This window comes from Strix aluco, chromosome 16 (assembly GCF_031877795.1).
Source record: "Strix aluco isolate bStrAlu1 chromosome 16, bStrAlu1.hap1, whole genome shotgun sequence".
In the NCBI taxonomy this organism is placed as follows: domain Eukaryota; kingdom Metazoa; phylum Chordata; class Aves; order Strigiformes; family Strigidae; genus Strix; species Strix aluco.
In genome coordinates this window covers 10500512-10523324 of record NC_133946.1, presented here as the reverse complement: position 1 = coordinate 10523324, position 22813 = coordinate 10500512, and the positions used below count along the sequence as shown (strand labels likewise).

The 22813-nt window shown below is 45.1% G+C and overlaps 4 protein-coding genes across 4 annotated transcripts; 2 read left to right on the top strand and 2 right to left on the bottom strand.

Annotated features, from left to right (window-relative positions):
- Positions 1–14: 14 nt before the first annotated feature.
- On the top strand, positions 15–1743 carry LOC141931013 (mas-related G-protein coupled receptor member H-like). Its single transcript, XM_074842620.1, has 4 exons — positions 15–40; positions 179–279; positions 370–507; positions 707–1743. The coding sequence occupies exons 1-4, from the start codon at positions 15–17 to the stop codon at positions 1741–1743; spliced, it is 1302 nt and encodes a 433-aa protein (XP_074698721.1).
- A 3797-nt stretch (positions 1744–5540) lies between these two features.
- LOC141930773 (proto-oncogene Mas-like) lies at positions 5541–6743 on the bottom strand. Its single transcript, XM_074842039.1, has one exon. The coding sequence runs from the start codon at positions 6687–6689 to the stop codon at positions 5847–5849; it is 843 nt and encodes a 280-aa protein (XP_074698140.1). The 5' UTR covers positions 6690–6743; the 3' UTR covers positions 5541–5846.
- A 4595-nt stretch (positions 6744–11338) lies between these two features.
- On the bottom strand, positions 11339–16019 carry LOC141930697 (proto-oncogene Mas-like). The gene is made up of 2 exons (XM_074841902.1): positions 15913–16019; positions 11339–12690 (listed from the first exon to the last, which is right to left on the bottom strand). Exon 2 carries the CDS (start codon positions 12667–12669, stop codon positions 11713–11715), a length of 957 nt encoding a protein of 318 aa, XP_074698003.1. The 5' UTR covers positions 12670–12690; positions 15913–16019; the 3' UTR covers positions 11339–11712.
- Positions 16020–21848: 5829 nt separating this feature from the next.
- On the top strand, positions 21849–22799 carry LOC141931012 (olfactory receptor 4S2-like). Its single transcript, XM_074842619.1, has one exon. It carries the CDS (start codon positions 21864–21866, stop codon positions 22797–22799), a length of 936 nt encoding a protein of 311 aa, XP_074698720.1. The 5' UTR covers positions 21849–21863.
- The last annotated feature ends 14 nt before the right edge of the window (positions 22800–22813 follow it).

Genomic DNA, 22813 nt, shown 5'->3' with positions numbered 1-22813 from the left:
GGGGTAACCTTTCCATGGACAGGATCTGCACTGAGCAGAGGTCTGTCTGATGCTTCAAGACCTGGGCACCTGAAGGGACATAGGATTATCTGTGCTATCCTTTCTCCTTCATACTTTTAGATCTAGTAAATGGCATTTAAAATGATACTTTATGGAGTCTGAGGGCCTTTCTTAACAGGACTATAACAGATCAGTACCTCCTGGTGAAAAACTTGGGGGTGGAGAGGAGGGGGGTGACGTGGCCAACCCCTACTGACAAGATCACTGTCCATGGGACATGTGAGGGGAAGCTGCCACTGATATGATGAGATTGTGAGGGGAGTCTCCTGACCACGGGCCGTGATCTCTGGGCAAAGGACTGCTCCTCAGGCACGAGAGACAGGGCCACAGAAGAGCAGGGTTATCCCAGCAGCCATCACCACCCTCTTTCTCGTGCCAAGCCTAACCCTGCTGAGGCTCTGTGTGCTGGAGCTCCTGCGGTAACACTGTTCCTTGGAGCACCAGGAGGTAAGAGACCAGGGACGGGCACGTGGGAGATGCCTCCTGGCCAGGGACAGGGCTGGAGGGGTGGGAGCCTGTGCTGGGCACGGCAGGGGACGGGGTCCTTTCTGGTGCAGCCTGGGGCTGGTGTGGGGTGTGGGGAAAGGTGGGGAGTGCTGGGAGCACCAGTGCCCCTCATTTCCTTCTCCTTCCTCGTCTCTCCTAGGAGGTGGTGGGAGAGGGAGAAGGCGGCCACCCAGAGGAGGGTCAGTCACCATGGATGAGACCAACACAACAGACCCCTCTCTGATTTACATGACTTCTGGGCATGTGGACTATTGGGAAATTTTAAAAAATGAATGCTTAAGAACACCTTATGGATTAATAGTCTTTGCAGGTGTCTCTATGGGGATTTCTCTCTGTGGACTTGCGGGGAACGGGATAGTCATGTGGTTCCTGGGCTTCCACATGAAGCAGAACCCTTTCACGGTCTACTTCCTAAATCTAGCTGTTGCTGACTTCTCTCTGCTTCTCCTGTTTTTTATGCTCATATTGGCATTTTTGTACTTAATATCAAATTGTTCTTATTTGTCTAATTTTATTCATTCCTACATAGATTTTGTGTGTATAGTTGAATTTCTGTGCCACTTCTTTGACCTTAGCAGCCTGGGTCTCCTGACAACAATCAGCGTGGAGCGGTGTATCTCTGTCTTCTTCCCAATCTGGTACCGGTGTCACCGCCCAAAGCACTTATCAGGCATTGTGAGTGGGATGTCCTGGGCTCTCGCTGGATTTTTTGCTTTCTCAATGAGTCTTAGCTTTAGCTTTGCTGAAGGCTATGAGACAGTATTTGCAGGCATAGCCATTGCAGTTTCCACGATTTTATCATCAATGATGTTGATTTCCAACCTTCTCCTGTTCATCAAACTCCAATGTGGCTCACAGAGACGACAACCAGGCAAAGTCTATGTTGTTGTCCTGCTCAGCGTGATCTTCTTCTTTGCCTTTGGTATTCCTTTCAATGTAGAGGTCTTCCTCAATCTTCCAAGTTCACATGAATTATTACCTGAAAAGACAACTTTTCTGCTGGCGTTGCTGAACTGCAGCATCAATCCGGTCATTTACTTCCTGGTAGGGAGCTGGCGGCAATGCCGGTTCCAAGGGTCCATGAAAGTCGCCCTCCGCCGCGTGTTTGAAGAAAAAGTGGTGAGCAAGAAGGAGACTCATGTACCTGAGGACACTGTGGTGGGGACCTCTCTATAAGGCCCTGATGAAGAGGAGACCCTCGCAGACACCAGGGGGATGGAGGCGTGGGGGCACGTGGCACTGCTCAGCCGGGCTCGGTCCCTGTGTCCAGGCTGTACTCCCCATTGCAGGGACTCTCAATATTCTGGCCCCAGCGAATAAACTCTGGCTCCTTTGGCTCAGCAGATGAGTTTCATGGTGTTTTGGGGGATCTCTTGCCTGGGGAAGTTCTGACACATTAGGTCCTTGGGGAACTCTGGCCATCTCTGATGGCCAAGCAAGGCAGGACTCTGCAAAAAGGATTACAAAAATGGGCAAGTCAATGGGTCCTGAGAGGTGATGGGGGGATTAGTGGTGTAGAGGATAAACAGAGGATAAAATTACAATTTGGAGAATGAGAAAGAAGGAGAAAGAAAGAAGGAGACTAAGAAAGAAAAAGAGTATGAAAGAGAGAGAGATGGAGAGAAAGAAACAGAGTGGAGATGGATGTTTGAATCCCTCCTGGAAAGGGGAGGAAGGCTTGGGCTGCTCCTGTGCAGCAGAGTGAAGGGGCAAGTGGCTGGGCTGGAGACGTGCCTCCTCTGCGGTGGGAATAGCCACCATGGGAGCATCCTCAGGTGTCCTCGAGGCTGGTGCCTCACCTCATGGCTGGTATGAGGTGACACTGAGCAAGGGGCACAGCCCAGGTAGAGCAGGGGAGGAGGAGGGACCCTGGGTGCTGGCCAGGTCTGGTCCCTGCATGCCAACTTCTCCCTCACTTGGACTTGAGGCCAAGGCTGGAGGGCTCTAGACCCTTGGGAGGCTGGTCCCAGCAGCTATGGGGTTTGTTGCAGCTACCTCAGGCTCATGCAGAGAATGCCGTGTGCTGGTGGGACCCGAGAGAGCTCAGGCAGGGGAATGTGGAGGGTCAGCAGGGGCTGAAGATGCTGAGCCCCTGAGGCAGCCTGAGGGGAAAGAGGGCCCCATGCCCTGGACCCAACCTAATAAACTCTTACTCCCTTTGATCAGTGAATGAGTCTTTGTGGTCTTTTAGGGGATCTAAATCTGATTTTTTGAAGCTAGGTCTAAATCAGAGAAAGAAGTGAAAATGTTCTGATCAGAACATTCAAAGAATGGTCATAGCCTTTCTTTTTTGTTTGTTTTGCTTTTTACAGGGCAGCATTTTCACTGAAACCATTTTGTGTTAGTTAACAGGGTTTGGAGAACATTTGACGGTTGATTACAACATTGTTTTAGCGGAGGTTTCACTAGAAACCATGACACCTCCCAACTGTCTTCTCCCCTTACCTCGTTACTCTCTCAGCTCCACTGATTGTGTTTACAGGGTCTCTGTGTTTATAGTGGGGTCACCCGACACATCTGTGATTCCTGCGGGAATCCCTCCCACCCAAATACTTTACATTTATTTTATTTCTAACTGAAGTTCTCTTCAACAATAAAAGAGAAAAGTATATCAGCATAATAAGAGAAGTATTGCTGTTTCTTATGATAGTCTTGGGACATATCTGAGGGAGGATTTGTAGGTATAGGCACTATATAGGACCTTGCGGGAGTTCACTTTCACATAACTGCAGCTCCCATGAAAGCTTTCCTCTTTCATGGGCCAGAAGGAGCTTCGAGAAGCTGTGTACAACAGCCAAAGTGTTTACACAAGTGTAAATGTCTAATGCGAATGGCACAGGAGGAGTGTCTAAACCCTGGAGCTTGCTAAGCACAGGATAGATGAGTGTTGGTACAGTAAGGATGGCACATGAACACCTACCTTGGGATACAGATCAAAGAGGCGCCAGGATGGCCAGAGGTACCGGTAGAAATGGGGAACAGGGATAGCATAAAGTGTTTGCATGACAAAGGGTTTGCTTGGACAGGACAGATGAAGGAAAATGTCCCCAGCGTGCTAAATCCCCATGTTTATCTTGGGTGAGTCACACAGGGGCTGGCCCTACTCCCTCTGGAATCACTGCAGAAAGAGTTATTCACCTGGCAAAGAGCAAGCACGGCTGTGAAATATCAGACTAACAGCTGGAATTAGCTGTTTTAAAATAAACTTGGCTTTTCTGTCCTTTTTCAGCACACACTGACTTGACGGTTCTTCCTGTGTCAAATAAAAAAATATTTATCTGGTCCAGTCCCTATTTTCTGTCTTCATTTTCCCCTTTGTTTATTTTCATTATGATTTCCCTTATACTTAGTGCTTTGACAGTAATTCAAATATTATTTCCTCTACAACACATTGTGCAATGAGTATTCCTGGTTCTTCTCAGATCCCTCCTTTTTGTCAGGAGCTTCCCGTAAAATGGGTGATGCATATATTGCTGCTCTAATGCAAAGCAAAGCTCTGATGGAAACACATCCTGAGGAAGCTCCGGAATAGACATAATGGACTGAGATAACATGATGTATTTTAAGATGGAGGAAATCATATTGCCAAATATCCATGAGATTCAACAATTAATAACAGAGAACAGTAAAAACAAACCAATTAAGTAGGTGCCAATATTGATATAATTACCAGGACAGAAACAATCTATATAAAATAGGAATATCTGCCAGCGAAAAAGGATGTTTTCTATCTGCTTATCTTCCGAAGTTTCTTTCTGTTAGTCATTTCCGCTACTCAGAGAAGATTAGCAGTCATGAGCATCACTGAGCACCCTAAAACTTGGTCTGTGTTCAGAAGAAATTCTAGTCTCAGATGACATCCATTCTCTTAGGGAAGAAACAAGGTGAATGGCGTATTGAGGATTAAGTTGGACATGGCAGATGCTGCGTAGAGTGTCCAAGAGTGTAGAGTGTCCAAGAGCCCATGCAAGAGCCTTGGCCCAGCCATTTCTGTGGCTTAATTCCTTGAATTTCTTGACCCACTTGAATTTCTGTGACCAGTCAGCTTTACTGCAGGGATGTGTCACACTATTTGAGATGTATTCACTCAGGGAACATCCCCAGCTGCCTGAGCTGGGGTGAAGGAGGGAGAAAAGGCCCCTCTGTTGCTACACAAGTGAGTTTTGAAGGTGCATGAAAGGAGTAGAAATAAGGGTAAGTGAGTTCTGCCATAAAGGTACATTCAGAAAGAGAATGACCAGCACTAATCCTGTCTGTGGTCTCCAACACCTTGTGGCTCCCCTTGTGATTCCCCCAAAAGATGTTCTAGATTTCTTCTGGCCAGGGCTCCATGGGACACCCACAGGGACTTGAAGCAGATGCCAGGAGAGAGGCTCTGACAAGTCCAGTCTGTGCCTGCAGCCAGGTAACCCCTTTTGCTGCCAGGCCTTGCAGAGACTCCTCTGCTGTGCAGGACGGTGCAGTGTGTGCCTTCCTCAGCTACTTACGAAGCTCTTCTGCACCACCAGAAGCTCATCCCTTTGTTCATTTTTCCCCTCCCCAAAATCTGCCCCATGCCTCTGTGTCCCTCCCTTTTTTTAAAAGAAGGCTTTTGGTTTGTGGCCGGGGTGGTTTTGGCAGGCTCCTTCTGGTGAGCCCTTAGGGACAGTGGGGAGGAGAACACGTGCAGAGGAGCATCGCTCCCACATAGCTCTCCTGGCCTCCAACACACTGCGGGCATGCTTGTGTCTGTGTTTCTTTCTGAACAACTGATTTGTTTGGTTTTTTTGGAGAATAAATGTGAGGTGAAGGGAGATCGCATATATGCTTTATTGTGAAAAATAATTAGTTCTGAAATTAGTTTTGAGAAGGCATTTTTGACAACATGCAAGCTCTGAAATGGCTTTAGAAGTGAGAAAGTTGATGGAAAAGGAGCTGAAATGTTGGTTCAAGAGTGGCAGCTGAAAGAAAAAGCAAAGACCAGGGAGAGCCATTTTAAGATGCTGTTTATTAAACTTGACACACAAAGAGAGTGACAGTAAGCAAAGTAAGCTAGCCACAAAGACACTTCTCATGCTTTATCACGGAAGAGTCTAAATAAACAAAAGTGCATTTGAATTTGTGGTTAACATATGGGGCTAGCAACATGGCTTAGTATAGATCTAAATTAGACATATATTCACTTTTGCTCCAACTCCCAGGATCTAGGGCCCAGTGGTTGAAAGGAATCTTTATGTTTTTCCTGTCTTTTTCCTTCTCTCTCCATTTCAAAAGGTGATTGAGCAAAAAAAGGGAGAAATTTAAGAGGACATAGTTATTGTGTCACGGGTTTCCCGTTCATCTTTGTCATCTGCTGACTCTTCAAAGGCCCTCTGGAATGCCAGCCTGAGGGTGAACTTGATTCTCCGATCCCTGTAGCTCCCCACGAGGAAGTAAATGACAGGGTTGAGACTGCTATTCACACAGGACAGCACAAAGCCGATCTCCGGCGAGTAGAGAAATTTGTAGCCCAAGAAGTCAAAGAGGATGAGGACGCTCAGAGGCACGGCAAAAATGAGGAAGAAGAGGACGGTGAGCATGATGACGGTGAAGAGCCTGCCTGTTCGGAAGTGCTGGGAGCTGCACTTGACTCTGAGGAAGAGGGTCAGGCTGAAGAGCAGCATGAGGGGCGTGCAGAAGAGGAAGTCCAAGGTTCCGATGGTGATGAGCAGGAGGTTGCAGCTCCTGCCAGAGGGGTTGAGGGTGCACAGAACATACCCGAGCGTGTTCAGCAGCAGGGAGAGACCCCAGAGCAGGCCGGAGATGATGGCGGACAAGTGCTTTGGGCGGTGGCTGCGGCACCAGATTGGGCAAAGGACAGACAGGCACCTCTCAATGCTGATGGTGGTCAGGAGGTACAAGCCGGTCCCATACATGAAAAGATCCAGGAAGAGGAATATCCCAAACTGCACCCCCACGTTGAACTGCATCAGGTACTGGACCGTCTCAATGGCGATGCAGAGGAGATACCCAAAGTCGGCAGCGGCCAGGTTCAGGATGTAGACGGTGAAGTGGTTTCTCCGGATGCGGAAGCCCAGGTACCAGAGGACTATGCCATTTCCCACCATCCCACAGGCAGCGCTGATGAGGCAGAAGCTCTCCATGAACTTGAGGACAGCGTATGATGGCTCTGCCTTTCCCACAGCCCCACTCTGGTTAGTCCCATGAGCCTGGCTTGCATTGCTTTGGGGAAAGAGTGTTATGAGCTTCTCAGTCATGATGAAATACTCCAAATCAAATACGTCTCTCCTTTCTGTTTCTCTTGGGATCAGAGAAGAAACAGAGAGCATTTAGGTTTTTTTGCTTTTATTCTTACAGCTTTGTCACTTGGGACAGATAGCTTTCAAGGGGCATGCATGGTTACTATCTATGTAGGCAACAGCCAGCAAGATGCAAAATTTTGAGGATGGGCAAAATCATGCAGGAATTTGAATGGGTGGAGATCGACTAAGTGTGGCATCCATGCAGAAGAAGAAAGAATGAGACTGTTCAACAAAGAAAAAGAAGCAGTTCAGAGCAGACAAAGCAGTAGGAGATGGGAGGGTGTGACTGCACAGCGACTCTGTGTGTCTGTATGTCTGTGAGAGAGGACGAGAAAACGGCACAGCAGAGACAAAGAACACTGGAAAACCTGTGGATGGTGAGGCATTTCTGAACCCCGTCCTCAGATGCTTACCTTCTGCCCTGTGCAGCTGAATTTTGCTCTCAGAGTGTCTTTCTCTTGGTTTCTAACTTATCCCATTGGATCTTCTGGGAAACACTTCCTGAGGAAAAGACAGGGAAGATGTCTCAGCCTGCAGATTCAGTTTGTGTCTTCTGTCGTGTAATGAAGCAGGTGCTGTCAGGAAGGAGCATTTTCACTGTGCAGAGAGGGAGGATGGGATGAAGTCAGCAGCAGATGAGAATGGGTTTCTTTTATGTTATGAGGCAATTTCTCATTTCTGCTCCACTTCTCTGGTTGCTCCTGCAGTAGGTGGGGAGAAAATTACCTGCCAGGGATTCCATTGCCGGCAATGCTCTGGGATATTGCTTGCATCTGTGAAAGGCTCTTTGTGCATTTGTACTGGGGCCAAGTGCTGTTATGCTAAGGATGTATAAATGAGTGGTTAGTAGAGACTGTGGGACGTTCTCAGAGAAATGGTGTTCTATCTCGTTTTGTTGTTCTTGGAAAATCAGACTTGGCTTAGATCGGATTATTCTGAGGGACAGTATCCCTTTTCCCAATGTTTCCTTCAAAATTCACTCCCTGTGCAACATCTTATCCCAAATCCTGCCAAGACCCCAAGAAGAAAAAAGGCTTGTCCAATGTGCCTGGGGTGATGGAGACAGATCATCCCCTGAGTGCTAGGCATCAGTAATCCTTTCCCGACATGATTAACCCTCGCTTTCCAGCCTGGAACACTTCTGAGCCTTTCTTTCACAATATGTGTAGAAAGCTGCCTATTTCTTTTTCCTGCTTATAGGCAGAGCCTCTCCAAACTGCACAGGGCTCTTACAGCTCCTTGATGATTCATTGCTCACCTCTGACCCCAGAGAAATAAAGGATTTTAAAAGGCTGAGCTGAAAGGAACTTTAGAAAGATAGTAAACACAGCAATTTATTCATAGCAATTAACAGAAATACTGCAGGCGGGAAATAAACTTACTGTGTGCCAATTATAAAATGGACAGGAAGAAAGGATGCTCAGGATGCTTCAGGGTGCTGGGCCATCTTGTCTAGACCGTGATTTTGCCAAGAAAGGTTGGACCAGATGATCCTTCCAACCTGGTATTCTGTGATTCTATGAAAGGACTTTTAACACTGTGGCTGTGCAAGTTTTGAAATGGGAAGGTGTTGGCTCTAGGGGGACAAACATCCCTCAGTCTTCAGGTGTAACACTGTGAAGAAGCAAGGGTTTTTCTCTGCCTCTGCAGCCAGGAGCTGCCTTTGAGCAGACCTGATCCAAATTTTGTGATGTGATTACTTGACTTTGTCATGTCCCTCAGTTCAAATTAAACAGAGCTTAGGATCGAACTAAGTCCTTTATCTCCTTTCTTGCCTATGGACACTTGCTTTGACGTGCTGTCTTTTTCTGGCCTCGATAGGAACGGGTGACTATGCTTTTGATGGTTAAACTTGTAAAGCATACACCCTGCAGGGCCTAAATTGGGGTTTCTGTAATGCATCTCAAGTCTTACCAGCAAGGTCTACCAAAGTCTGTTTGCACTGTTGTACCTTCTCTGCTCTTCTTTGTGCATGATCCCAAGTTGCTCTGCGGGTTGTAAGACATCACTTGGCTATGAGCTGGTGCAACACCTCAATAGTACAACAGATAGCTGTCTAGAGGTGCCTGCCCCTCCTTCTGCCCCCAGCTGGCTGACCCTGACTCTCCTCTTCCAAAGAGGACGTAGCCTTCTCTTACTACCTGCTGTTCCTTCCCTTCTGTGGCATGAAACCACGTCTCCAAGAAAGGTGCAGAAGAAGGAATTTGGCAGCTGCTGCTGGAGAGGTCTGCGAGGGGAAGGCTGCTTCTTTGAGGTGCGTGTGAGGTGGGCTGGGGTGAGGGAGAGAAGTGAACTGGTTGTTGTAGAGGTTCTTGGAATGGAGAAAGGGGTAGATGCTTGAAGAAGAGGGTGGGGATAACTACTGAGGGACAAAGGCTTGGGAAAGGGAACCAAATAAAGGCACTGAAGAGTCTTTCACTCTGCTGCATGTCATGGAAACTGGGCTGTTCTGAAGCATCCACATGGCTGTACACATCCCTCCCTCCAGGCCTTAACTGTACCACAGACATATCAACAGTAACGTGTGTGCCTTCTGCTGAAATCAATGAGAAAACAAAGATTATTTCAGACTCTGGTGTCTAGGGACTCCTCAGAGGAGTGGAGTTAGGTTTACTGCTCTCAGGATATAGGTGACACCATCCCTTGCAGGCACCACATGCCGCAGGCACATGGATGGCGGTGAGGAGCACACTCAACACTTATGGCCTGGGCTGCCTGTCTCCTTTCAGCTGTCCCCAGGGAAGCAGAAATGTGGGCTTTTTTCAGGGTGCTGGTGGCCTCTGAGGAATGTGCCCTTTGCATGCGTCACCACTGCTCTTCTGGATGCCCTGGCATCCTTCCAGAGAGATACTGAGCAACTCAGAGGACAAACTTAGTTCAGATGTTGAGGATATTCTCCCTGGCAGGCTGGGCTGACTATTGTGGCGTTAGTTCAGGGTGGAAAAGCCTGCAAATGATCCCCATCTCCTTGCAGATCCCATCACTGACTTCTTTTGGACCACAGGAGATACACACTGCAAATATCTGGCAGATGCCACCCTGAGAACACTTGTCTTTTACCATGGATGATTGAGGGTGTCTGCAACCATGGTTTATATTCAGGTATCACCTCTTAAATGTCCAAGGTTGGATGTAAAGTGTTCACATTAATGTGATATGTAAAATGTGTTCACATTAAATGCTGCCTGTCTTCACGACAGGTATGTTTAAGGACAAACTGTCAGGATGGAAAGTTTTTCTCAGCTTATATTCTGTATGTTTTTACCAGCTGATGGCTTCTTCTAAGCACAATAATGTTTTTAAATACAATTTGTACTTCTTTTTAAAAAAAGGCTTTTGACATTTTTAATAACAAAGGAGATGTTTCAGTTCTCACAATGATAAAATCATTACAGATATTAAAAGGATATTTAACATGTTTTCTGATAAATGGATGCTTTCTTCCCCTCAGCAGTAGAAGTTAGAAGAAAAAAAACTTTACAAAAATAATTGATGACATAGACCTAATCTCAACCAACTATATGTACATCACAGAACAATAGCATTAAAAATTAAAGAATAGTAGAAATGGAACTCAAATTTCAGCTTTCAGAAACTGTAAACAGGAAGCAAAAAGCAACTACAGGCATTAGGGTGAACCACTATTTTTTTAAGCGATGCTTTTCAAAATTAATAAAAAGACGAACAGCAAAAAGATAATAGACAATAGAGGAATGCAGTTTCCCTTTAGGAAAGTATTTGCAGATGAAGGCATGAAGAGAAAAACTGTAAGGTTTCTCAGAGAAAATTGCCTGTGTTGCCACTTTCTACCAGTTTAGGTTAAAAGACTAAATGTTATGTCATCTGATAATACAATACTTCAAATAATCACATCTTGTGTCTCAAGGTATTGGGTCTAGCGAATAATTTATTGCAAATTGTGGTATTTATTAACCTTTCGTCTTTTTCCTACTTTCTCCCTATCCTTCAATTTATTTCTATTGGTAGAGGAGATGTAGAAGCCATGGGTTCTTATCTGTCCTTCTTAAAGGAAGAAATAACAACCCAACGCATGCTGTAGTTAGATGTAGAGACTTGGGCTGGAGGAAGCTAAAACAAAATGCAACTCCAGCCCTGTATGTCTTCAAAACACAAGAAAAGGGAGCATGCAATTCAGTGCATAAAGTTGTAAGGCAAGTTGGTAGGGGTTGGAGCCCTTTTCTGCTTCATCACAACACTATTGTATGGAAACCTCCCTAGCTAATAGAAGAACGGAAGTTCTAGGGCATGAATCATTTCACTATTTGAAATGCTCACATTAAGAAGCAAAGAATCGTGCACTCTGTGAGCCGCAAAGGGTGGCATGTGTTGCTGAAATACAGGTATTTAAAATTAAGTGAGACAAATAGACTCTCCTTCCAGGAATTTCGTGGGTGATTTCAACAGGAGGAGGATTGTTTTCCATCTCATCTTGAGAGGTTGGAGTAAAAAGTGACTGAGAATTTATGAATTTGATATTGTTGTGCTCTGAAAGGCAGAGATTTATTGAGTAAGCTGCAAATTCTGAGTAGGATGCCTTTGAGGAAATACAGACATCAAGACGTTTCACCTTATCAAACTGAAATTTAATGGTCACTGAAAAGAAATGGGCACATTCAATGTGGTCCTAATACAGGTCAGATAAATTCTGTGGTCCAGGTGCTTACGTGTTTTCAATGACCACAGATGGAGCTTAAAATAATCCGCTAAAGGGTAGAAATCTACAATGAGGGTACTGAAGGTTAAGTGAGATAAACCTTCCCCAATAGCCCAGAGTTCTTCAATTATGTAAATTATAGGGCCCTCGGTTCCAAAACAGTGTTACAGTGATAGGCACAAAAGGGTATTAGGAGGACATAGTTATTGTGTCACGGGTTTCCCGTTCATCTTTGTCATCTGCTGACTCTTCAAAGGCCCTCTGGAATGCCAGCCTGAGGGTGAACTTGATTCTCCGATCCCTGTAGCTCCCCACGAGGAAGTAAATGACAGGGTTGAGACTGCTATTCACACAGGACAGCACAAAGCCGATCTCCGGCGAGTAGAGAAATTTGTAGCCCAAGAAGTCAAAGAGGATGAGGACGCTCAGAGGCACGGCAAAAATGAGGAAGAAGAGGACGGTGAGCATGATGACGGTGAAGAGCCTGCCTGTTCGGAAGTGCTGGGAGCTGCACTTGACTCTGAGGAAGAGGGTCAGGCTGAAGAGCAGCATGAGGGGCGTGCAGAAGAGGAAGTCCAAGGTTCCGATGGTGATGAGCAGGAGGTTGCAGCTCCTGCCAGAGGGGTTGAGGGTGCACAGAACATACCCGAGCGTGTTCAGCAGCAGGGAGAGACCCCAGAGCAGGCCGGAGATGATGGCGGACAAGTGCTTTGGGCGGTGGCTGCGGCACCAGATTGGGCAAAGGACAGACAGGCACCTCTCAATGCTGATGGTGGTCAGGAGGTACAAGCCGGTCCCATACATGAAAAGATCCAGGAAGAGGAATATCCCAAACTGCACCCCCACGTTGAACTGCATCAGGTACTGGACCGTCTCAATGGCGATGCAGAGGAGATACCCAAAGTCGGCAGCGGCCAGGTTCAGGATGTAGACGGTGAAGTGGTTTCTCCGGATGCGGAAGCCCAGGTACCAGAGGACTATGCCATTTCCCACCATCCCACAGGCAGCGCTGATGAGGCAGAAGCTCTCCATGAACTTGAGGACAGCGTATGATGGCTCGGCCTTTCCCACAGCCCCACTCTGGTTAGTCCCATGAGCCTGGCTGGTTGCAGTTGGAAGGAGGATTGATGTCATTGAAGTATTCATAATGAGTGATTTCAGACAGACCTGTAAGTAGAGAGGAAAGAAGCTGTAACTCCAGTGTGACTTTCCCTCACGGTGACCTGGTCGTGTTTCTGGATTTGCTGCAATGCTTTGTAGCCAGAGCTCGATTTAGGGAGGGATTGTTGTGTTTGGACTTGGAGCACAGAGCTTTGAGGCGTTGTTCAAAGCACTGTATCTAAGGTCAAATTCTATACAATGTGTAGGAAAAGTTAGATTGCAGTGTATTTCTCCCTTTTTAAAATTTCTTCAGGTTCATTTTGGCAGTCAGTATTGGGAAACAAATATCTTAAAAAAACAATTATAGATTAGATTAATCATGTCTGAAAAGTACCTCTTGTTTGAATAAAAAGAGAACCCAGTATTAACAACTCTGGGATAATTGTCTTCGCTGTAAGTAGCTGGGATTAGGTGAGGCAAATCTTGTCAAAAGTGTGTGAAAGTTCTAGGTAAGCAAGCAGCATACAAGTTCAGCAGGAAAGCTGACCGAGTTTTGTCCTGTGCATATGCCCACAAAATAAGGTAGAGAAAACTCAAAATAGCTGGTATTTTTTTATGTTGATGACTCATTTCTATTTTAATAAAGTGTAGTTTAATGTGGTTGGTCTGTTTTCTTGAGCCCTGTGTACAGACAGTGAACGAGTCACTCTGACAGAGTCAGCCTTTAATAACTTCCTTCTCAGAGAAGAACTGTAAGAACCGTATGTGGGACAAAATGTCTGACCCTCACAGGACATTGGACACAGGACATTATGGCTTAAATAATTATTTCACCCCATTCACCCTGCTTCTTCCCCCATGACACTGAGATCTGAACAAGAATCTTGAAGAAAATGAAGAAGTCAAAAAATAGATTTCACACCTTTTTCTTTTGTCTGATGGGATCAAACACTGTGGCTGTTTTCCTCTTTCCCCACCAGCTATTAATTTTGCAATGAGAAGGTAGAGAAGTGTCATGAAAGACAGCAGGAGATAGTTAAAAAGGAGAGAGGAACAAATCAAAACGGGGAGAGCTGGGAAGATGTGAATCATTGAACAGTCTAACCAGCGAGAATAGTCTGTTCTCTCTTTGTGAGATGCTGCCGCATACACGGAGACAGACTTCCACAAACACGCGAAATGTGACAGATTGAATTATTATTGTTTCACCTCAGCACCCCAGACACGCTGTCTTTTGTGCTGCATGGATAGAGGCAAGATAAAAGCGTGATGCAGGTAATTTCCTTGGCCAGCTGATGGCCTGGAGCAGCAGAGACAATCTTGCTGCATTGGAAGGCATGTAGGTGAGCTGAGCTTGGCTGGGAGCCCAGCTGGGACTGTTACACCCAGCTTTCACCATTAAAAATGCAAACATCTCATTTAGCATGGCCTTTAAAGGTGCCATTTGAATTAATGGAGGTTTACAAGCCCCTCCAACAGTTATATATTTTATCCTAAGGTCTTAGATAGGTGCGCAGTCACCTGCCTGTCTTTGCTGGCTGCAGATGCATTGCAGAGTGCCAGCTTCAGCGAGAGGGTTGGTGTGTGGACAGCTGGAGGTAGCTGGGGTGAATTCCACCCTTACCTTCACCAGGGACTGCAGGATGTGAAACCTTTCGGGTTGACTGAAACCAGGGAACTTCTGACACTGCACCATACTCTGATATAGGAACCTGGACGATGCCATCCTCAGCTGTTACAGGACCTCGAGTGCTTCTAACATTAAGGCTTTAGAGACCAGTGATCTCTAAAGAAAGGAATTTAGTACATACTGAAAGGGACTATGGAAAACAAAACCCATCATCTCCCACAGAATGGGCAGAATCCCTGCTGTAGCACAGTTTTACAACAGGAACATCCCTGAGTTCCAACTCACCTTCTCTCTGGGGAGAGCCGCACACTGCCTGACCAACATCACTCACAAGGCTACCTCTTCCCTGAACATCTGTAGCAAGCAAACTCAAAAGATACAGCCTTATAACTTTGTTCCCTTCCTTGCTACCTGCTTTTGGCATGGCAGAAATTATCAGAGCCACAGCAGGAAGTAGCTGAAGCAGCCTCTAATTCTGTGAACCAAGTCTGCTGTGAGGAGAAAGGAAGACCCAGTGGTTAAGCAGTTTCCTAGCCTTTTGAAGACCCAGTGAAGCACTATCTCTGCCACAAGCTATCTGTGTAACCTGAAGCAAATTTCCAATTGGTCTGAAGAGGACATGAACATCTGAGTGTCACTTAAGCTCTGACTAAGCCCACTACAGCCTTCTGACCTGGTCCCCATTTTAGGAAAGAGACTATTCAACCTCCCTGCCTCAGACATCTCCAGAAGGCGTTGACCCTGTCCTCCAGAAGTGCGTCTCTCTCCACTGGGCATCCAGGCAATGACGGGTGATTAGCTGTTTAACTTAAGCTTGTCAATCATATTTCCTAACGTTAAATGACATAGCACTGTGCCATCGATCATATACCCATAAAGACTGCCCGGTACAGATGTGGCTGTAATGGATGCCCTTTGGATAAATGGCAAAACATCAATAATTTTGCCTTCCACTGTAATGGAAGTGAAGAAATCCTTCTCTGACTTCTGCAAACCATGGAAAAGAATACCAAAAAAGTCACCCACAGTTCTCATATATTTATTGTATCACCTTGGAAAGACTGATTTCTTGTTGTCTCCAATATACATTCAAGACATGAGTCCACTTCCTTAATGAAACTAATTAGTGAAAGCTTGCATTAAACAGCAGCAGACTGAGTCTATGTGGTCTTTTTTCACCCTTGAGATAAAACATCCTTCCTGTGGTTTGCCTGCTAAGTACCATGTAGTCTTGTGGCAGGTGTCAGTTTGAACAGCCTTGCGCTACAAAGACATTTTAGATGATGTACAGAAAGTTATGCTGTTGTATTTTCTTGGCTAATCTTAAGTGATCATCTAAGACCAAAACTGTTAATGCAAGGTCTCTGAATAATGACATCTTATATTACAAAGATGTATTTAGAGCAATTCATTAGCACTTGCTCATGGAAAAGGGTCCCCAGAATGAAGCTCTCCTTATCTTGAAAATGATCAAGACAATTTCTTACCTATAGTGAATTTCTAACCAGCAGGAGAAGAAAATGTTAGATCTCCTTTCCTCTGTTTGGTGGTTATTTTTTTTTTTTTCCTTCTCCCTTCCCCTCATCCTCTCTCCAAAAGCATGACAGAAAGCATTAGACAGAGTGCAGCAGCAAAGGTACCATCGAGGAATTTCTCACCTTTTTGTGGGTTCCTTGGAATTTCAGTGGCTGATTTGCAGCAGCTGTCTGGTATGGATCTGCTGGGTAAAATTGTCACCTGAATTCTGTGACATATGGTCCAGATAAAATCCTTGGTGTCATACTGTAGTGCTGGGCTAGTTAGACACTTTAAAAAGCCACGGTCTTGTCAGCATGACATTCAGCAGCCAGCCAATCACTCGCGTGAGGAAATATCTAGTTTGTTGTGTGTGGTCACTTCGATTTGAGCCACTTCCCCCTTCCCTCTTTGTACAGAACCTATCACTGTCATGGGTCTAGAAATGTTTTTTTACTACTTCCCCTTCTTCAGCCAGTCTCACGATACAAAAAAAGCAAGAAGCGTCTGTACAAAATTATACCTTGCCTCTTGCACCGATGCTTTGTTTCCTACTTGTGTCCCTGAGATGCTCTAGTTTCACAGTCTTTGAAGAGGATGCCTTGCTGCTACTCAGGGTCACATAGAGTGAGAAATTGCCAGTCCTCTTCCATAATGCCTGCTGACGATTTCACCATCTCCCTCAGCACAACTTCTCATTCCCCAAGGACCTACTGTCCCTGCCAAACTGACCTTAACACACCCATTACCACAGTGTCCTCTTTTGACCCATAGCCTCTCCCAACACAAGTTACCACCCTGCGTAGTCCCTACTGCTTCACACAACCTTCCCCGGAGGAGGGTCCACCCAAAGTCCATAGCCTTTACCACACCTCAGCAGCTCTGATTGCACAACCTCTGCTCGTGCTGCCTTCAATACACAGTGCCCGTTCTGATGTCAGGAGCTCTTTTGATGTAACTTCACGCTCCACAGTATTACCTGCCAGTTCATGCTGTCTTTCAGCACAGTCCTTCACCACACCTCAGGCACTTCCGATTTCACAAAACCCCTCAAGACAGCCTCCAGCCTTGTGCCTTCCACTTCCAGTTTCACAACTTCCCCCCCAAACAGTGCCTCAGCCCCATCCTGCCTACCATCAAATCCACACCTCATGTCTCTACCAAGACAGCCCCTTGCCAGCATTTACTAACTACCCACACCACCTCATTCCTCTTCTCACCATGTACAGTCCCTCTATGTGCATGAGCTGCCACCACCATGGTGTCCAGATCCACCTGTCAAAGTAAGTGGAGTGAAAATGGAGAAAAAACCTTTCTCCTTTCCTGGTAGTAAGCACATCCTTATAGGAAACTATTTTGTAACAGGAGATACTGGCAACTCTTGATTTGGGCTGGTGAATTAAGTCACTTCTGCTAGTCCGTTTGGGTAGGGAAACAAAAGGAGATGAGTATGACGCTAGCCAAATTGCTGCCATGTGTGTCAGTGGGTACAGAAACTGGCAGATCTGGCCCAAATAACTTAGCAGGCTAGATACCTGCTGACTCATCTTTAGCTTCTTCTGTCATTTGTTGTTCCTCTTCCTTTCCCAAAGATTGTAAGACTGTTTTTACTTTCTTACCCAATACTCTGTTTCCTATAGTGACTGCTGTTAACACTTATTAATCTGGCCAGGACTCCAGGCTACAGTGTAAGATGATATTTAAGTTAGAAGACTATTTTCACTTAAAGCAGTATTTAACCTCCTCATTAATTTTTCATTTTCATTCTCACTGCATGGATCGCTGGCATTCTGTGTCAGGAGATGGCTACATTGCCTTGCTTGTTATTTGGCCATTCTAAATTTCAAGAACTGTCAGTGAATCAAAGTGATGGGCAGTGGATGAAACAATTTATTTATTGACACCCGTAAGTCAGAAGCTAAAAATACACAGTAGACTTCAGAGCAGTGATGAGTTGAACTGATGCATGAAATAGCATATCCATTTGCTTTACTGTGTTTAATTTCATAGATTCAACTTTGGCTGCAGAAGCTTTAAGTTAAGAAAGATGAGGCTCTTCTTGATGTCAAGATTGCATAGAATCATAGGATGGTTTGGGTTGGAAGAGACCTTTAAAGATTATCTAGTCCAACCCTCCCTGCCATAGGTAGGGACATCTTTCACTAGATCAGTTTGCTCAAAGCCCCGTCCAACCTGGCCTTGAACCCTTCCAGGGAGGGGGCAGCCACAGCTTCTCTGGGCAACCTGTGCCAGGGCCTCACCACCCTCATCATAAAAAATGTCTTCCTTGTGTCCAATCTAAATCTACTCTCTTCCAGTTTAAAACTGTTGCCCCTTGTCCTGTCACTACAGGTCCTGTTGAAAAGCCTTTCTCTGTCTTTCTTATGAAATATTGACAGGCCACAAGAAGGTCTTGAGGGGTCTTCTCTTCTTCAGGCTGAAGTCTTTCAACCTTTCTTCATAGGAGAGCTGTTCCAGTGCTCTGATCATTTCCATGGCCCTCCTCTGGACCCACTCTAAGGTCCATATCTGTCTTGTACTGAGGACCCTAGAGCTGGATGCAGTATTCCAGGTGGGGTCTCACCAGAGTGGAGTAGAGGGGAAGAATCACCTCCCTTGACCTGCTGGCCATACTTTTGGTGAACCCCAGGATATGATTGGCTTTCTGGGCTGCAAGCGCACATTGCCAGCTCATGTTCAACTTTTCATCCACCAGTATCCCCAAGTCCTTGTCTACAGGGCTGCTCTCAATCCCTTCATCCTCCAGTCTGTACTGATAGTGGGGATTGCCTCAACCCATGTGCAGGACATTGCACTTGGCCTTGTTGAACTTCATGAGGTTCTCATGGGCCCACTCCTTATGCCTGTCAAGGTTCCTCTGGATGGCATTCCTTCCTCAAGTGTATCAACTGCACCACTCAGCTTGGTGTCATCTGCAAACTTGCTGAGGGTGCACTCGATCCCACTGTCTATATCAATGATGAAGATATTAAATAGTATTGGTCCCAGTGTGGACCCTTGAGGGACACCAGTTGTTGCTGGCTTCCATTTGGACATTGAGCCATTGACTGTAATTCTTTGACGCAGCCTTTGTCTGCCCTAAGCAATTTTGTTCAAAATCTAAATGTCTATTTCAGACCTAATCCCATCCTAAAATCGGGTCTGAGGTAGATCAGGTGAATCAAATTGTGGAGAGGTATATTTCTTTCCGTAGGAAAGCCTAGAGTGATGAAGACTCAACTCAGCTGACTTCCACAGGCATAAAATAGCTGACTTCCTCCCTCGGTTCCCCCATTTGTAAAAGCAGGATTTTTTTTTACTTATTCTGTAATTTGCTGACCTTTGCTAAAACGTGCAAGTTCTTGCAAGAGGCTTTATTCATTGGGTTGCCAGTGATGAAATTTCATGCAAAAGAGGACTTGAAGGGACATCAAGAGGTAGCCCAGGCCATCTTCTGTCTCTGTGGAAGCTTAATCATAACCACTACTGATAGAAGTGTGCCTGACTTGCCCTTTAAAAGACTATTGTGAGAGGTAACTGACAGCCCCAGAACATGACACCTCTCTCCTTATTAATGGAAATCCCTCTGACTTTTTATAAAAGATTTGTGTTTTATGTGCTTTCTTTTTGGGATACACACAGATTTAAAAGTACTGTTTTATTACTCACAATGCTATAAAGCCAAAGCAGTGGATCTAATGGGCCTCTACACTTGGGAAAACCATAAAGCGTGGCTTACTGGAAGACTCTGGAAAGGGTTAACTGGACTAGGTCATTGAAAATTCTTGTCCAGTTTAATATTCAGCTAATCCATTGGCTGTTATTTCTACTGGAGAAATCCTGAAATGCCTTCAGAATATCATCATCACTGACTGATGGCTATTTCTTTAATATATGTTTGCTTAAACTTTTCAGTCAGAAGAGAGTTATTTTCTCCTCCTTTGCCCCTTCCTTTCATGCCTTCCCTTCATTAAGCCTCCACACCTCCCTCCTCCAGCCCCAAGAGCCCTTGAGGTGGGAGATTTCCCTGGAGAGGGTTAAAGAGTTCTACTTAAGCAGTTTTCTTCTCAGTCTTCTTTCTGCTGCTGGGTTGCGAATGCATCCTTCGGTGCACCCAGAGCAGGCCACACTACCCAGACAGCCCACCAAAGCAGTTCTCACACAGGCAGAAGATACCAAGATACACTTGTGATGCAAGAAATGAAATTAGATGGGATTATACAGTAAAAGGCACCTCCTAAGCAAGTGTTGGAAGATTTCCAGAAGCTATTCTATGTTCTTTAAAGATTCTGTGCTCTAACATATTCCTACCAGAGAAGGCAGGTGTTGAGGAGATAAAATCATACAGCCCTTACACAAAAAATTAGATCTCCAAACACAGCCAAGGTAAGTTTTACAGGTTCTCGGGATCCTTTCTTGTTTCATTTCTTTTCTTTTCTTGTTTCCTTTCTTCTTTTCCTGATTTCCTTTCCTCTTTTGTTTCCCTTCTTGAACAAATGTGAAAATACAAAAAGAAATTTTCAGTAAAGTTATCAATTGTCTATGGCTATTTTTGGTTGGAAGCATGCAGAACTAGTTCTGTAGTTCCAGATTAGGTTATTTTTTTTCCCATTAACCACATGAGATTTTAGGGAAGAATGCTTGCAGCAAGGAGATGATGCAATTACTCACCCTTTTTGAAATGTTAACCATCCACATTGTATTTATTTTATTTTGCAATTGATTGCATTATATCATATACCTATAGTCTCTCCCTGAAAAGATACCTTTAGAAGTATTCCTATGTGGGAATCTTCCTCTGAATTAGTCATTCTAGTCATTCTCTTGGAGTCGACAGAAAGAAATAGGCATCTCCAGGATGTAATTCATCACATCTTAGACACCTTAAGTAGACACCTTAGGCTGGTCATGAGCTGCCCTGCAAAGGCAGAAAAAAGAATGCACGTGACTGGCTCAGATATAGGTGCCTACATGACGTAAGGCAATGAGATGGAATGAGGCAGATGAATATACTGTAAAATGCAGTTTGATGATGGTGACAGGGGTCTTACCAAGAGGGACAGACAGTAGAGCTATCTTGTGGTGAATGGGTCATATCTTTACAATCCTTTCAAAAATATACATCTTGTTTTAGCTCAGGAGTTTCCCATCTGTCGTTATTCAGGAATATAGTTTTCCTTGATCATTTATCTCTTGGTCACTCCTTTCTGAACCACCAGTTGCCTAAACGTGACACTGAGACTGGAGGGGTTTGCTTCCAGTTCTGCTCTGGCCTAGATGGGGACCAGCTGTTTCTCTTCCTCTGGCTACTGCCCAGCCATAAATATGCACACATTTTGTCCTTTGTTTTCTGTAGAAAACTATGTCAGTGCTAAGTGAAAAGAGGAGGGATGGAGAGGATCACAACTTGGTAAGACTAGGTAGAAATCGATGTCACATTGTTCTTACTGATCTTTTTTTCTTGGAGATGTATCAGAAAAGGAATTATCCATGTAAATTTTACTCCCCATCTTGAATACCTTTTACCTACTGTTAGTACAACTGTAAGCACAGGAAAAGTCCCTAACTTTCTCAACTTCCTCTCTAGGCTTTACTTTGTGGGTTTGAGAGCAATTTTGGGTTTTCTCCATTTCTGTGTTTCCTGTGGATGCTTGACCAGTTTTTGCGTGCACAAGAGCTTCTGATTTTGCTGTAATTTTAAATAGGTGCCAGATAACTTGAATTAACTGAATCATTCCACAGATCTGCTCAGACGACCTGCACAAACAGGGAGCACTGCTTGTGTTTTTATTGGGCAGGACTTGCCATGGCCATTTTTAACAGCAGTTGACTGGGAATGTTTTGATACTAGGATGAATCCCATACAGCTGATAGTTTGTTTCTAAGAGGTGCCTATTTTTGGTTAAACTCTAAAGTAAAAACCAACAAAAAAACCACTTCATAGACTTAATACTAATCCTGTATATTTCTTAGTGTGCATGCACTTCTGATAAAGAATTCATTTTTAAGAATGAAAAAACCTGATGAATCATTTGTCTTTATTTTTCCATGTGCCCAGGCTGTGCATTGCATTATCGCCACCCAACTGATTAACATGGAGAATGCAAGCAGCGTGAAGGAATTCATTCTTCTGGGCCTCTCAGAGAACCAAGGAGTGCAGAAAATATGTTTTGTGATGTTTCTGTTCTTCTACACAATTACCGTGGCAGGGAATCTGCTCATTGTTATCACTGTAATTAGCAGTCAATGTCTGAACTCCCCCATGTATTTCTTCCTCTGCTACCTGGCCTTTCTAGATATCTGTTACTCTTCCATCACAGCTCCCAAAATGATTGCTGACTTCCTTGTTGAAAATAAAACCATCTCCTTTGTGGGTTGCATAGCACAGCTGTTTGGGGTACATTTCTTTGTTTGCACAGAGTTTTTCATCCTCACAGTGATGGCCTATGATCGCTACGTGGCCATCTGCAGACCTCTCCACTACACCACCCTCATGACCAGGCGCGTGTGTGGCCGGATGGTGTTTGGCTCGTGGGTAGGAGGCTTTGTGCACTCCATAGTGCAGACTCTTCTAACCTCTCAGCTCCCCTTCTGTGGCCCTAACAAAATTGACCACTACTTCTGTGACGTCCACCCTCTACTACAACTGGCCTGTACTGACACCTACACTGTGGGCATCATTGTTGTTGCCAACAGTGGAATGATAACTCTGAGCTGTTTCTTCATCCTGGTCATGTCCTATGTTGTCATCCTGGTTTCCCTGAAAAGACAAATATCTGAAGGGTGGCACAAGGCCCTCTCCACCTGTGGGTCCCATATTACTGTGGTGATTCTATGCTTTGGGCCATGCACGTTCATCTACATACGTCCATCCAGCAATCTGTCAGAGGACAAGAGCGTGGCAGTGTTTTACACTGTCATCATACCCATGCTGAACCCACTCATCTACACGCTAAGAAATAAGGAGGTGAAGAGTGCCATGAGAAAACTGTGGAGTAGAAAAGTGGGAAGTGAAAATGGGAAGGTGTAGAACTGTGGTAACAT

Excerpts from the sequence above, each read along its gene's own strand:
- LOC141931013 (XM_074842620.1), top strand. The coding sequence starts at position 15 with ATGGACAGGATCTGCACTGAGCAGAG. Across the intron at positions 280-369 it reads GATCACTGTCCATGGGACAT|GCACGAGAGACAGGGCCACA; the intron begins GTGAGGGGAAGC and ends ACTGCTCCTCAG. Across the intron at positions 508-706 it reads GTTCCTTGGAGCACCAGGAG|GAGGTGGTGGGAGAGGGAGA; the intron begins GTAAGAGACCAG and ends CGTCTCTCCTAG.
- LOC141930773 (XM_074842039.1), bottom strand. The coding sequence starts at position 6,689 with ATGGAGAGCTTCTGCCTCATCAGCGCTGCCTGTGGGATGGTGGGAAAT.
- LOC141930697 (XM_074841902.1), bottom strand. The coding sequence starts at position 12,669 with ATGAATACTTCAATGACATCAATCCTCCTTCCAACTGCAACCAGCCAG.
- LOC141931012 (XM_074842619.1), top strand. The coding sequence starts at position 21,864 with ATGGAGAATGCAAGCAGCGTGAAGGAATTCATTCTTCTGGGCCTCTCA.